Source organism: Eleginops maclovinus, chromosome 9 (genome assembly GCF_036324505.1).
Source record: "Eleginops maclovinus isolate JMC-PN-2008 ecotype Puerto Natales chromosome 9, JC_Emac_rtc_rv5, whole genome shotgun sequence".
Lineage (NCBI taxonomy): Eukaryota > Metazoa > Chordata > Actinopteri > Perciformes > Eleginopidae > Eleginops > Eleginops maclovinus.
This window is the reverse complement of record NC_086357.1, coordinates 16,326,048-16,342,571: the sequence shown is the minus strand read 5'-3', so window position 1 is coordinate 16,342,571 and position 16,524 is coordinate 16,326,048. Positions and strand designations below refer to the sequence as shown.

General features: G+C 39.2%; 1 protein-coding gene across 5 annotated transcripts in view; it reads left to right on the top strand.

Moving 5' to 3' along the window:
* camsap2a (calmodulin regulated spectrin-associated protein family, member 2a) overlaps positions 1 to 16,524 on the top strand; it is a 42,369-nt gene that overhangs the window by 14,857 nt on the left and 10,988 nt on the right. For 3 of the 5 annotated variants that reach the window (XM_063891912.1, XM_063891914.1, XM_063891910.1), the window contains exons 3-7: positions 4,364 to 4,525; positions 5,384 to 5,467; positions 9,542 to 9,574; positions 10,765 to 10,906; positions 11,502 to 11,641. In XM_063891912.1, coding sequence (XP_063747982.1) covers positions 4,364 to 4,525; positions 5,384 to 5,467; positions 9,542 to 9,574; positions 10,765 to 10,906; positions 11,502 to 11,641 — 561 coding nt within the window. The remainder of the gene's footprint in view (positions 1 to 4,363; positions 4,526 to 5,383; positions 5,468 to 9,541; positions 9,575 to 10,764; positions 10,907 to 11,501; positions 11,642 to 16,524) is intronic. The other 2 variants (XM_063891915.1, XM_063891913.1) reach the window with 1 other exon arrangement.

The following is a 16,524-nucleotide window of genomic DNA, read 5'->3' as shown; positions in this document are numbered from 1 at the left end:
TTTCCATTTATGCTCATGTTCTGCTTTACAACTTTGGGGTTTATCATGACGAATATGAAACTCTGGCACTTCAATAAACCAGGCACAGACTAATCATTAGCCATGAACCATTTGAACCCCTTGATTTAGTGGAATATAGTCAAGGTAAAAGTATTTTTTCAGAGATTTACGAAAATAGGTGTGGTATAGTGTAGTGCTGCTTCCACTACCTGGTTCATGTCTCAACAAGCAATTCAAAGCTCTCACAGTAGAGATTTTGGATTATCTACAACAGACACACAAAGATGAGGTGAAATACACACACACTTTCTTTTGTAGGTTGCTGGGGCCTGTTGTGGCATTTCTTTGTGCAATGTTAAATCAGGCTCTTACACGGTGGATTTTCAGTTCGCCTCTTTCACCAAGAAACCGTATTAAAGATCGACAGTGTTTACTTATCTCGCCGGGTAGAAATATCAAAGAGGCAGCCATGAAGCGGCACAATAAAACCCGGATATTGGCCATGAAGGAGCATTTTCTTACCTCCTGAGAAATCAAAACAAGATTTATGGACTTAATCATCTTAGATGAGAGAGCAAAAAATATTGTAGCTACCGAGTGTGAGTGATTCAAATAATTTATCATCAGTTACTTTTCATACTGAGCATATGGTAAAGGCAGTATCCTAGGGAGAGCCGAGACTTAAGGTTAGGGAAGTAGTCTTATAATCAGTAAGTCATTATTTTTTAAACCAATACAATCAAATGGAGCAAGTTAGCAACATGTCCCCCTCTTGCAGATCATACAGATACCCTGAAGCAAGACATCTGATCCATAAGTGCTCCAGTGGGGCTGCTCATTGCCAACAGTGGAAGAGCGAGTTTGCATTGGCCTGCCTCAAGGTGTGTGTGTGTGTGTGTGTGTGTGTGTGTGTGTGTGTGTGTGTGTGTGTGTGTGTGAAAATGTGAAGTGAAGTAATGCTGAAGGAAACCATATATGCTCAGTAAAACTAAAGGTCAGAAAACATGACGTCATGGGATCACTTTCATCAGGTCAGCTAGTTAGCAGCCCATCCATGTTTTGCTGCAGTACGAGAAAGGCTAACCCTGTCTTTGGGCGGTGAAGAATCTACCTCCTTTCTGCCTCCCATGCACTCATCTGGCTACCAGGGCATTTTTTTAAATGTTGGCTTTTATCTGACTTTTACAGGCAAATAATCCTTCACTTCATTTGTATTAACATTGCAGTACAGCGACTCTTATTGAAATGAGAAAATTGCATCAGTTTATAGAATTGAATCAAACTAATGGTTATTGCTAACATCTCTACGTTTTTCTCTGGGTTCGTCACATTATAAAGTATGCACTGTCTCAGTGTCAAACAATAAAGTCCTGGAGTGGGCCTGTGTCCCAACACCAGCCTCCTCCTCCTCCCACACAATGCCCTGGAGTCATTCAATATGATTAGACACAACGGGTCTTTAGGTCTACTTAACAAGATTAGTTCCCCTTGCTATCATTTCATCTCATCAGACCAGCGCAGAACCAAATAAATGTCTTCCAATTGCTCAGCAGAAGGAAGGGAGGAAGCAGGAGGCAAAAGAGACCTTTGGGGAATGATGATGTTCCCTCTGCCTTTTTCAAAATTGGTCTTGCCTGTAGCTGATGACTAGTAGTGCAGATACAAGGCAGAACTGATAACAGGAAGTGTGTGTGAATTTGTTGTTCCTTTCTGGGATAATGTTTCACAATGTTTAGACAGGATAAATGGCGGCCAATAGGAAACATCTTGGCAGGCTATTATTAAATGGGATTGGTTTTCCACTGGGTTACCAGACCAGAGATAGGGGGAAATCAAGCTAACACAATGTCGAACAGCAAATTCATTTAACCGCAAAAAAAGTGCATATAGTTGCTAACTTGACAGCTAACATTGTTGTATAATGCTTTAGCTTTGAGGAAAAATAATTCCTTGTTTTATTTATCACACAAATAACACAGAGTAAGAAAGAATATGCAGAAAAAGCACAATCATGTTTTACCTGATTAAGACCGTGGCCATAAAAAACTCTGGTGCACCTCATCATTGTGGAGCTAAAAGGGGCCAACTTTATGGATGATTGGCTGGGTTAGCTCATGGAAAACCTAACACACTAAGTATAAATATTTGGTCTTTTAATTCCTTAATAGTGTGCGGGTGGTTACTCAAGGATACAGGAAGTATAGACAATTAGAGGGAGCTAAAGGTGAGGTGAGAGCCAAGAACTAAAATACACAGATACACCATGGTGCCATGAAAACAATGTTATAGTTTACTTTTAAATGTTCCTCATTTAACTCTTAATACCAATCACAATGCAAAAGAAAGTGATTGAATATTGTCAGCAGTGTAATTCTTAGAATATGCACATTTTATAAACATATATTAGAGTATTGGTGTCGATAAGACTGTTCTGATTAGTTATTTTAGCTCTGTATTGTTCTGTTTTAACCTAGATAAATAATGTTTCTATTCTCTTTCTATATTATTATTTGTTTAGGCTTTGAACTTGCCTTCATGACATAGCATCTGTTTCATGATGTAACATCGCTGGTTAGCACGAGCTAATTGGGCATGATCTCCAAAAATAAACTGCCAAACTAAAAACAGATTTATATAACACCACAGCTTCCTCCCTCAAACCTTTCGCTGCGCTGTGAAAACATACGTTTCTTTGGCATTGGGATGTAAGAACTCTCCATTCTGATCAAAAGTATTTTGATAAAGCTCACCAATCGTTAAATATATCATTTTAGATATAAAAAGTGACCCACAAACAATATCTGAGATTGAGTGCCCTAATATTATTTAATGTAACGACATCAAATTCAAATTAAGGTCTATTTGTTGTAGCCTGAAACATTTACTTTCGTCCCTTGGACTACACTGACATCTCCTCTGTGGTGTGTATTTCACGATGATTAAAAATATAGTTGCTTGTTGTAAACAGAGTGATGCTTGGGAACTGAACTGTTTCAATAAACAATGCCAAATGATACTCTTAACTTACAGCAAACACTTCTGACTTGTCTCATACCTCACTCTCAAAATGCGTAATAGCTTCATATTTTCGTGATGATTGATAATGATGATGATTTAATTGTAATGACTGCAGGAGATAAAGTTATGACAAGAAACAAGAAAGCCGCACAGGTAACCAAACCTTTGCTTGGTCTTTTCCTTGTTCTCTCTCACCCTAGATATCAGATTGAAACTTCATATTTTGAGTTCCTTTTGGCAGCAGAGCCAAAGAAGAGGAGTAGTCATACAACATGCAGCGATGAATAACCGTATCAACCACTGTCCCTGAATGAAAAGTAGGACACGGTTAAGGAAGTTGACTGTGAGATACTGTTGTGAGATTGTATGATGAACTCGTTCAGTTGTCCCAGAATTGATTTATATTTGTTGATTCAAAATGAAAACCCTGCAGTCGGTGATAAAGATGAGTAAAGCAGCTTATTATGAATGCCGAATCTATTAATTGGACTCAGTTGTCAGTAAGATGTCTTATTCAGGCTTCTCAGAGGGTAGCAGTCGCTGTGAGCAAACTGGGTCTTGTAACCAGGGATGAAGGCATTTGTTTCCAGGGCAACGGCCATAAGGGAATGTCCAACTGATGACGGTGTCAGATCTACAGCGGATGATTCGAGGCCTGCTCCAATCATACAAAACCACTGTGATAACAAATGCCTTCCTGCCAGATATTTTTTGCAGTTCTTTTGCCCTTTCACAGGTGTGCCATTTTCAAACGTTCTAACTATCTTGCCTGCTCAGAAACACATTTGCAGTGAAACTGTTTATTGCATTTTTTTCCCCCATTTGTTCATGTTTCGTTCTTCATCTCGATGGACCAGAATGGCCTTTGACTTGCCTAGAATTAGTGACTTGCTGTGATTTTATACTGATCACACGCTGATGTCCTGTGCAATTTTCCCTCTGGGACAGCCCCTCTCATACTCTAATAAACTCTATACTATCTTAAATGCTCAGTTTTATGCAGATGTGTTATCTTGTATCTGTACAAATCAGATTGTCTTGTGGTCACAGCTCAATCCGTCGCTGAGACTGAGAAAGCGGTCATGGTCGGAGATTCAATTCCTCTCAGAGCAAAGTGATCTGTTCGGATGTCAAGAAAAACCAGGGCTGCTTTTCATTCTCTTTTCTCTTATCACACATTGTTTAACACACTGACAAGGTGTTGACCACTGCAGTTTGGATTGACCTTTGAAGCTGGTGACTGAGCGCATTGAGCCATCGTCAAGCATCTGCTGTTATTATCAGCCATCTCAAACCTGCTCGTTCTCACTTTCTAAACCTTTCTTCGTACTGTTTTCTCTTCCAGAGCGCTCATATGGCATTGATTGACACTCTGATGATGGCGTACACTGTGGAGACGGTTAGCATTGAGAAGGTGATGGCCTGCATTTGTCAGTATTCGTACCGCGACCCTGAGGTGGAAACACCTTATGACACAGAGGACGCAGTGAACACCTGGATCAACAAGGTGGGTAATGGTATATCTTTTCGAATGACAGATTTACTGTTGCTAATACAAGGATAGATTTTAAGATACTTGTCATTGGAGTTGTACTTAAACATCAACTTGAAGCAGATGTCTAAGTTACTGTAGATTAACAAATAAAAATGTCCTCCATATTGGACTCCATATACAGTAGCTTAAATCCTGGCCTAATACCCTTTCAACCAGCGTGCTCTGTGTAAACCAGGCTACATGGCCTGCATGTACAGATGGCGCTTTCGACTTCGTACAGTGCTACAGGGCCCAGTTTGTTTACATTCTTCCAGGAGGAAGACTGGGCTCCTGCCAACTCTGAGCTTTACACACACACACACACACAATAGCTAACAGGTGTGGTCGTGGAGGCCTACTGGTCGGACATATGGCTCTCCGTCAGACTTCCTTTGTGTTTCAAATGTCCAAAATTCACCAACTTAACAGCAGATTTCTGCATGAGCTGGATCCATATAAATTTGAGTGACCATAAGAAACTGTAAATTGTCCATATTGTTGAATTAAGTTAGATTGATTTGCTTACTGTAATTTCAGTTTAACTAACTCATTTCAATTGATTCAGAAAATCCCAAAGTGGAAGTTACTACACAAAAGCAAACATTTTTACATTATTTTATTCCTTAAAAGTAATAATGATTGTTTTGGTCACACTGAAGTAATTCTATTCAGTATTATCCTTATGTCAGGGTTTCACAGATGAAAAGTAAAATTGTAATATCAACTTGACTTATCAAACATATCACTTTTATATAAAATCATAGTCTGTTTTCTCATATTTGGTCTTTAATGCTTAGTTAACTGTAATCTTGTTCATCCTTTATTTATCAGGTTAATGAGTATCTGAAAGACGTTGTGGCTCAGGAGCACAGGAAGAGTGAGACGCAGAGCGCAGAGTCTGCTGGGGGTCCTCGGGTGAGTGTGTTTCCTTTCCCTCTTCTCTCTGCGAACACTTGAATAACTACACATAAACATTTACCATTTTAACAGTTTGATGGACATTCCCGAACAGGTAAACTGAAATCCTTGGCTCCACTTAATGGACTTACCACAACATTCTCCCTTTGACTGACAGATATTCGACCGGGTGCTCTGTGTCACTTTGATATCTAGACCAGTTTCCTCGAAAAGATCCTAAGCCCTTAAAGCCCAGCTACCATCGAAGAATCTCCATAACATACAGTATGTCTGGGCTTTAGATTAAGCCAATATTTATCAAATGAGAAAGAGACTGCCAGGCAACAACATAATAGAGAGTGTTTCCACCCTGACCAGTCACATCAGCAGATCAGTGTTCTGTGGTCTCATCCAGCAGTCATTTAGAGCAAGGTCACCCTTGTTCAACATGTTCAGCCCGCGGTACAACAGTGTTATATAACCTACTCAGCTGGTGTGTGTGTGTGTGTGTGTGTGTGTGCATCAGTCCGTGCATGTGTGTTAGTGGATGATGTCACTTTCATCCTTCATGCTTTCATTCTGGTGGTGATTCTGCCCTCTCTATCATTGATAATGCACCGATAGCAGTTTTTTAGAAAGAAAGGCAACATTTTTGTTTCTTTTGAATGATGCAAGAGTTTCAGTGACCCCTTAGTCATGAAACAGGTCCACATATGTTAATTGTTTGTACATTTTAATGTTGCCCTTGATCCTTCTCATTTTAACTCTATACTCTGTATCCTCTCTGTGTTCAGACCTTTCCTCAACCTCAGCATTGGGTCATGCCTCCTTCCCCTGCTTCCTTATTGCATTTAATGTTTGTCAATCCACTTTCACGTGGTCAGTGATGCTGCTTTGTAAGAATGTTTACAGAGATAGAAAGTCTACCTAAGGGAAAATATGAAAACTTTGTCCCTTATGACCCTGCAGTGAGTTGAAATAGATGGATGTGTGTGTGTGTGTGTGTGTGTGTGTGTGTGTGTGTGTTGTGTGTGTGTGTCACTGTGTTTGATGCTGATCTGACCGGTCACTGTGCAGACGCAGCACTCCATGTCCTAGCTTTCACATCAACACAGACACTGATACAGTTGCTTCAAAGATAAGTGAGCAATCATTTCATCACTATTTGTTTGTCTGTTGACCAAGAAAAACTGTTTCCAAAACTCAATGTCAAGAGCTACACCAGACAATTGTTACTGTCGGGTCAGCCCGCCGCTGAGTCGGCATATCTGGAGCCAAGCCAACTCTCCCTTGCTTATGGCTACATTGTTCTGGTCTGAACTGTGATGAAAGTCAGTCATTAGATGAGGCAGTACTTTGCTTTCAGATAAATGAAAGTATTCTTTAATCACTCGGTGTGTTTTCCTGCAGCTGCTGAAACAGATTTTGTTTAAAGTTTAAATACATTTGACTAATATCAAAAAGAACAGCATTGCATCGTAGTTGTGAAATTTGAGCAATCTAACGGAATATTGAATAATTTTAGTCTATTTTTAAAACCAGCCTGCCAGATGTTTACAGGAGTTTCTTTAACTTTAATTTGTGTCTAACTTCTAGCTGCCTCAGACAGGAGACATTGCATACCAACTGCATGCTGTCTTAGCAGATGAAGCTGTCTTTCAGTGTTTCAGATGGTATATTTTAACATGTGGGTGTCAGTTATAAAATGGCTATTTTGAACCTCATTTTTACAGGGTGGTTATAAAACTGCCTGATGGTTTCATGGCTCTCCTCTGCCTCTGAATATATAAATATAAAGATATATATATTTCTTACGTTCTTTTACTAAACATAAGTGTGGTATTTTCTGAACCACTCTTTTCTCTTAGACCAAAAAAAAACCTTAGAATGAGTGTCCTAACCACCATCACGGTCAGAAGAAATAGGGCTTTCAGTCACAATAACCAATCACAATAAGTGAGGAACTTGTGGGTTCGGGGAAAAAATTTTATGTAGCGATAAAACACAGAAGAACAATGGAAAGCAAAGTAACTAAAAACTGCACTAATATGCTAAACAAATAATAGTGCACAACTGCTATTTCAAGTTGTTTATTTTGCTGATGTCTTACATCTCTATCTATCCTTCTTCTATCACTCCCCAAACCCCCAGACCTCCCCCCTTCTGTTTTTGCTTTATGACTGCAGTGTGAGTCACGAAGGCAGCCTCTGTCTTAGTCAGACGGCACTGTAGAGCTTACCGGGCCAACACCGTTTTTATTTGAACGTACTGTACTTAACCCAGGGGTGAGAGTGGGTGGAGGGTAGGAGGGGCTTGTTGCTGGGTGGGACTGTAAAGGCAACGTCAGGACAGAGAGGAAAGGACTAATCCTTTTAAGTTTTAAAAGCCAAGCCGAGCTCAGCCGGACATGTCTGGCTTCAGAGGAGGAACTTTGACGGGAAGAGGGAGAGTCGTAGAATGATTGAAGTAGAGATGGGTGGGGGCATACATACAAATTAGTAACATGGTGTGTGTGTCTGTGCTCTTCTGTAAGGGGATGACGATGATGGCCTTACCGCTCCCCAGGGGTTTGATTGGTTATAACAGATTTTAAACACTGTGTGACCCTGCTTGACCCACAGTCTTGTGAACACTTAAGTTGCAGACAGTTTTCCTCTCCTTCTTCTAAAGCCTTTACTATAGGTCAGAAATGTATTCAGGATAGTCCTTTAAGGAAAGTTGAGGTTGACCCCTTAACAGATGATTTGCGGGTCCTAGTAGCCATTTGAGTAATCATAGCACCCATTATCAAATCCCCAAACACACCCTCATTTCTTCACTATCCCTTTCAGAATGGTCCACTGTCAGAGATAAATTCACAAAACATATGTTGATGTGTCAACACTTTTTTTAATGAGCATTGTTACAAATAGAAACATATAAAGGGTTTCCAACCAGCAGAACTGTACTTTTCCCTCTTGCAGCACATCAATACAGTAACATAGGCAGTCCTTTCAGCTGCAAACAGAAAAAACGAATTAACTAATAATTGTTTATTAGATTACATCACGTGAATCCCTCTGACGCCATCAGACCCATCCAGAGAGCTGTGACGTTAATCAAATCAGGAAAATCCAAGACAGCTACTGCTGATCTTTGCTTTTTTATTCATTTTGGAGGTTTCAGTACAAAGAGTTTGTACTTTCTCACGAGTCATGGCTCACCTTTGAAGTTGAGCACTTTCCAGCTGTTTTTGAGTGGCACTCGCATTTGGTTCTTTGATGCGTCTAGGTAGTGTGGGAATTAGCTTTTTCACTCAGGCAAGCCTCTTCTCTTTTGAAATCAGCTTAAGTTGTCAGTGGATAGCTGACAGTTTGGTTACATTTCTTCACAGGGATTGTTATTTGGTTTCTTAGCTACTGTGCGTGTTCAGCTCACGCTGTTTGCGTTAGTAACAATACATACATTTTATGGTTTTATTGGTACCATACAGGGTACAGTTAAAGATTCATCCAAGCAATTATTTTCACTGAAACTAGTGAAGCTAATATCGGCTGATAAGTAATTTATAACAACTTAATCAGTTAACGGACAACAATGTTGCAGACATTAACAAAATACCTATTTATTGTACATTGCTTCTCCTGTTTAGATGCAGTTTGTGCTTGGCGTCCCAGGTCTTCTAAATCTTACACCATAATTTGTCATTTACATTTGAACTACAATACAGATTGCATGTAGGTTTAAAGATTCCATTTTCTGGTTAGTTTATTTAATCTGAGGTTTAAAATGTTCAATATGTTATTGTTTACTGTTCAATTACAGTTTCACTTTATTAAAGGTCAATCGAGACTCAGAGGTTACGTGTAGTGGGTGTAGTAATAAATAAGCTCTTATTATGGGGACATATAATTAAAAAAAACCTAAGATACACATTTAAAACTAAACACAATGTTAAGCTATTGTCACTTTTATGTAATCTCAATAACATACAGGTTGTCTTCCTCTGATGTCACTGCTTTCATGTCTTTCATTGGATTACTAATCACATTTCTAACTAATCTCACTAACGGGTATGTCTTTGTTGTTGTCTTTCTCTTTGTGCTTCTGCAGTCTCCAACCAAGTGGTACATGAAGCTTGTGCCTGTAAGTCAACTGATCAGTGCTTTGCTCTTTCATCTATGTATCCATAGCGACTGTCTGCCGCTCCTACTCCTCTGTGTCTTGATTACCATCATTTTATCACGTGTGCACATCCACCTGTGACTTCACTGTTACATAAACACAGTGTTTCTCCCTCTTCCCCTTTTTGGATTATCAAGTGTTCCATTCTACTGCATTCATGTGACTTACTGAACAGACAAAATATGAAATAAATAGTAAAAATCTTTCATAGGTTATTATTTCCCATTCAAATAAGGCAGTCAAATGTGACTTACATTGTAAATACATTATCCTTCAATCTCTACAGCCTCTTTTAGCTACAGTTAATTGAAAGCTTAAATGTATTGATATCCTTTCTATACAGACATTAGGAATGTGTGTATATGAACTTGCATACTGCTTCCCTGTATTTTCTAATGTAAACGTCCTTGTAAGTGGAACGAGACACCCTTGGAGAATAACTAAAGAGGTCCCGAGGGATTAGCCAAGACATTTTTTTTTAAATATTAATTTTATTAGAATTTCCATCCAGAGAGGGTATGTCTGGGAGCATTTGGCATTACATTGTTTCAGAATTCCTGTCGTAGCTCTCACTGAAGAGTAGCATTGCCTCTTTTCGCATCTGACATTGTGTGGATTAAAGTGAAATGCTATATATTTTATGCCATTGGGCAGCACAGACAGTTCATGTACATTTTGACAGTGCTGTTGATAAATACTTCATATTTAATTTGTTGAATTGAAAACACTTAACATATAGGGAATAATTTTGTGGTATTATACAATTAAGGCTATGAAAAAGATCAAAATGTCTTGGAAAATATAGTAATTGAACCGCTCTTATTGCATTTGTAGAGAACTCATATGTTAGCACAGCGGAGTTTTCCCTTCTCATTGGGCTCACTTTGGCTAGTGAAACATTTCACTACAGGCTCCAGAACCATTCAATTACCTGCATACATGAGTAAATCTAATAAAGTCTTAATTTCTTCTATAGTGTTGCTGTTTTAAAGAGACAGCTTTTGTGATGGCCACACCATTAAGAATGACTAGTTTTGCAGCGTTTGTTAATGATATGAATAAAGAAACAGTAGTTATTATAAACCTAGGCATGTTAATGTTGCACAAGGGTTTATAGGTATCTTATTTTTATTTTATTTTATTTAATTCAGGCCCGCTACAGGAAGGAGCAGTCCTCTACCCAGATGGTTCCCTGGATCCCCCCAGTGGACAACCTGCTGAAAGACAGCACAGACGGCTCGGCACTGAGCGCGCTGCTGCACTTCTACTGTCCTCAGCTGCTACCACTGGATGGTAAAGAGCTTACAATTTGTGTGGGCTGGATGTGTATTTATCTGCAGGGAATTTAACAGCTCTGTTGACCAAAAAAATCAATGAAAATGTGGAGATAAAGATAAAAAACCTAGTCTTGTGTCATTTTGTGTCCTGCTTTCGAATGTTTAATACAATAGATCATAGGTCAGTCAGTCTCAATCAAAAGATGAAACATTACCGCGATACATTGTTAATGAAGTGTAATGATTGTTGACCCAACAGACACACATTCATATACAAAACATATCCACACACACGGGCATTCAAGTTAACGGTAAACATCACAGGAACAAAAGCTCAATCACTCAACACTGTTTAAATTGTAGCCACCCTCATGTTGATGACATTCAACGCACTGTCATGGTTGGTCAGTCACAAACAATTGTGCTATGACCCCTCAGCAGTTCCTCACTATAAATTAACCTGAACATTGTATTGAACACACTGCATCCATCTCTGATCTGAAACAAAAACCATCAGTGTACAAAAAAACACTGAGGTGTTATAAGCAGAGCATATTTAATCATAAAATCCTTACTGACCACACAGCTGATGAGTTCCTCTGCCTTACCAGATGTGTGTCTGAAGGAGAATATGACGCTGGCTGACCGGCTCTACAACCTGCAGCTCATACAGGATTTCTGCAAAGACAACCTGAACGACTGCTGCCACTTCAGCCTGGAGGACATGCTCTACTCCTCCTCCACCATCAAGGTAGGGCTCCAACCTGGCTGCATGCAGCACCAGACCTGTTCCCCCCCCCAAAAAAGATACAATATAAAAATAACAATAATTTTCATCACTTTTGTATCAATCTGCTGCTTGGGGCTTGATATGTTTGTCAGTAAGTTAGGGTGTTGCTTTGTCACTAAGTATGTGACCTACAAGATTATCCAACTGGTTCAGTTTGAGGTTACTTATGTAGTGACAGTTAGATTTTTTTTGGTGCAGAAACATCTTTAAAGCTAGTTGTTTTTTAGAAATTGGTTTTGTAAATGTAGCTAGATGCATGATTATTTAAAAGAGTTTCAGTTCTTTCTATTAAAAAAATTGGCACATGTTGTCAAAGCTTCACTCTGCACACCACTTCTCCTCTCTGAAATTGCTTTTACAGTTAGTGTTAGTGCAGTCTTGGAGAAATATCTGCCAAAATGCAAACTGCTGAGCTTCGGACTTGTTGGAACAGAGCCTTTGAATATGCCAAATGTGTGTGTGCTAGCAGGAAGAGGAAATGCCTATTTTAGTTTTAGTATAAAACCTCAATATAAAATAAATTGGAATCCCATATTAAAGCAAGTTCTTTTTTCAAAACCTGGAAGTAATGTCAGGTATTGGTTGGCATATTCTCAAAACACATCAAGTTATTCAGTAGTTAAATTACTGATTGTTTCCACAAACACATACAAATGTGTATAGAATAATTAATTTCTGAGTTTTTTTTGAAGGAACTGATTATAAAAACATGTGTTTTGGTATCCAATGAGGAAGTCAAAGTCAAACAAGAGAAACAGGCTACTCTGTAGGCCAGACCTACAGTGTGATGAGTCATCTGTGGAAAACCAATTTAATTCAAACTGTCTTTAACAGCCACAAGCCTGGAGCGCTGTGCTGCTCTTCCAACATGTGGTATTACCTCAAACACTCTCTCCTTGTCTTACTTTATTTCTTAATTTCCGTCCTTTTTACTTTTTCTCTGTCTTTCTTCAATCTTTGTTACTTCTGTGTATGTACTTCTATGTTACTCCTGTCAGAATTAGTTTCTCGGTTTCCTGACTTTTAATAATCACTTATTGTCATACTATTGACTCATTCCTTTTCTTTTCTTACTCACAGCTCACTCACTCGCTCCATAAAACTTACGTATAAACCTCTCTTCTTGTACAAATGTCATTGGAGAGTGTGTGTGACTAAACACATGCTACATTTATACACTATTATGTTTATGTTAAAGATCTGTTGGGTCTAAAAATAACGTTCCAGTTATGTTAACAAATGTGTTTGTGTTGGATGAAAACATTTTAATTACATAGCCGCAGTTACCACACATCCCAAAATAGCAACGCTCACTACTCTGCCACACAAAAGGCATAATCTGTCCAGTGGTTTGGGGTAACTTACTGTTCCTGCTGTGTGTACGGTTCGTCCCTGATGTGTCAGTCTCAGCGGTCTTTGTCAAAGAGCTGTATTAGCTAATGTGTCTGGATTACATTTACTTTGCCTCAGCATGTCCTCTAATGGAGAACTGTTGTTCTCAGCACCAACGGAACTGACATGAACTTTTTAGAGTCTGATTAAAAAAAGAAATAGCACCTTTAACATAGACACGGTTATGCTTTTGAAACTTAAAACAAAAGAGAACATTTATTACAGTTACTTAAATATGTAATGAAACACTCCTGGAATATTTGAGCTGAGACGTGACATAGGGCAATGCAGGTGCTCAGAAACAGTAGCAGCATTATTGATATTTGTATACAATATACAGTAATAAGTCAGGGAAAGAGCACTATAAATGGTTAACATGGCTGCAGCACACACGCATCGACTGAACACAAAGCATCAAAAAAGAAATAATTGAGTCGCGTGGACGAACCAGCAGCAGTTTTCTGCTGACACTGACTTTATGAGGGATGAAGCAAAGAAATCCCAGCAGTCAGAGCAATTGCCTGAGAGCAGCACTGCATTCAAAACTGTATACAGAACCAGTGAGATTCATTAACCTTGACCCAGTTTCCAGGCAGTCACACACTCAGTAGCTGTACATTGTGGCCCGACACACTAATGCAGACCTTATTATAGAGATGGAGCCCAGACATTAGTGGGGAGGGGAGGTGAGAGAGGTGTTGATATGGAAGAAAATGGAAGCAGGGACAAAGGAGGAGGAGTAGTGATGAGACACTTCTCCACGAGTCTCACACGGTTAGACAGTGCGGTGTAAAAGAGAGAGACAGCAGCTTTAACAGCTTTATTATGTGTTTTGACGTGCCCAACACTGAAGGATCAGATGTGAATTAGATCAGATGTTTTCCATTTAGAATGAAAAACTTAAAAGTATGTGTAAATAAATGGGTTTTTTTGCACAAGAAATCAAATAAAAAGTACTATTCTATGTATTAAAAAAAAGGGCTGCAACTAACTAATAATTCCAATATTCTTGATTAATGTATCTATGTGTAAATTAATTTGTTGTCTTTTTTAATGCCTATAGGTTTTAAAAGCCAGCAATGATACATTCAGTTGTCTTGATTTGTCCAACAAAAAAAAAGATGAAAAATTGCAACAAAGGAATTTTTGCCACAAGCTCTTAGTGCCAGATTCCATGTGAGTAGAGTTAAGGGTCTGTTCCCCTCGTTCCCCTCACTCTCAGGGCAAAAGAAGACCTTGGGTGAAAGTCTGCATAAAACAGAACCAGTCCGCTTCATTTTTACTTTGTCTTTATAAGAGACAAAATACTGGCCTGCCGTACCCAACCCCCAAAGCTTTGCCGCACAAACATCACTTAAGATCTCTCTGTCCTAATGGACACCAGGCAAGTAAATCATGCCAACCCACTCCCATTTCCTTTAATTAATTCACAGCTATCTAAGATACCATCTGTTGATCTAAGAAGGAGAAATGAAATTCACCAGCTTTGGGATTACTTCTGTGTTTGCTCCTTCTTTACCAAGGAGGGGTTTGTAGCAGCACACGTATAGAGGTCACCCTCAGGAGGACAGTTAACACACTACTACTATTACTGTTATTCATAATCTGCCTCTTACGTTTAAGTCTGATTGTTAAACATAAGCAATGCTGATGAACAGTCAGCTAAAAAAGGCATATTGTAGTACAAACCAGCTAAGTTTAAATAAGGATGTACTGTAACCATATCATACACAGACTGGTTTCTCAGTTGTATTGTGTTGCATCTCGTTTATTAGTTGACAAAGTGTGTTGCTTTAGGATAAGCCCTAGTTTATGGACCAGCATAAAAAAATAAAAACAGTGCAAGGATTGTTTGTAATCAATCGTTTTTTTCAGTGTCATTATATTCTCTCAACTAGTGTCTCGTGCCTGTGTTTGGCCAATTTTAAGAATGTGTGCATTAAATAAAATTTCTCTTCAGATGTTTTTCCTACTTTTAGAATGATAAAGTTCTTTGGTCAATTCAGAAAGTGGGATTTGTAAATTGATTGTGTCTGGCTGCAGGTCCTTTTATTCTCTTCTTGCCCAAGGACTGTTGCCTATTGGCTTGGATATGTAATTTATTGGCAGCTTATGTGCGTTTGTATGCAGGAAAACGCTGTAGATGTGTCACTTTACAGTGTTTGACAGTTTCATGTGTGCATGTGTTGTGTATGGACTGTTTGTGCCCATCCCTGTACAACGGATTATATCCCTCCACCCCCACATCCCTCAACCCTGAGCTCTCTTCTACTAATCACCAATCAGGTTCCTGTTTCATCCTGAGTGTGACACACTCTGACACTCCAATCTCCAAACAAGACCGACTTGGCAACACTGCCCACTTGGCAGAAGTGGTAATGCCAGTCAACAGGGAGATAGGCGCAGTGGTGGTGCGGCGCCTGGTTGTGTGTGACCGCTGACTAGTGGTATTAAGCGATAGCACTCACACCTGGTGTGTCAGTACTAGTGAGAGGGGCAGATGGGAAGAGAGGAGTCAGGCAGGGCTTCTGCCACCAACTACAGCTGAGTGGACGATAGAGATTTGTCCCTCTCTATTTCTTTATTCTTCTTTTATTCTTCCCGGGTGTTTTTTTTTCTATCTGTCTTACCCGTTGAGGAATGCTTTACATGCTGAGCACACCTAAAGGTAACCTGCACTTTTTAATTTGTCTAGCCATGTGTTAGTGATTCTATGCTTAAGATGAATTTACAGTCATAAGAGTTAGGTTGTTAGGTTTATAACTCAAAATGTAGGTAGAAAATGATGATAGAGAAATTAACTGATTTGATAAGAGACTCAAATTATATTTTTGCCTGCTTTACTTTAATCAATTTAGTACATGTGCACACAGCTTCTCACATAGATTTTTTCAGAGTGAAACACGTTTTCACACATTTGCAGCTCTGCTATCTCACATGTGAGAAAACAAAAAGGAGTTAAAAAAAACTGCTCAAATGCTGCAGTAAAACCCAAGGGAAACCATTGCTGCTGGTGTTAATTGCCTTTGCCCCTCCTGGTGGGCTTTGGGCTGCAGTTCAGGGGCAAAAGGGGTGTATATATGATGTGTGTGTGTGCTTGGTAGAGTGAAATGTTGCTGATGAGGTAAATCATGTATCTTTAGAGCTGAGCAGTGCAGCATGTCTTTGTCTGGAGACCATGGACTGAGGGCGGGGAGGGGTGTGTTCCTGAAGGTCGTCCCCACTTTACTGCACTCGTTTTGCATATTGTGAGCACGTGTGCATTTGTTAGTGATCGCCCCCCTGTTCACTGCAAAAAACACTCTCATCAATTAAATATTAATTTCAGAAAGAGGTCAAAGAAGATCAGTTTGAACTGGATTTAAGTTACAGTGATACATAACTTATTTTTGATTGCAAAAATGTACACTTATTTAAAATGTGTTCAAGTCATTTTATTTCAGTCCTTATGG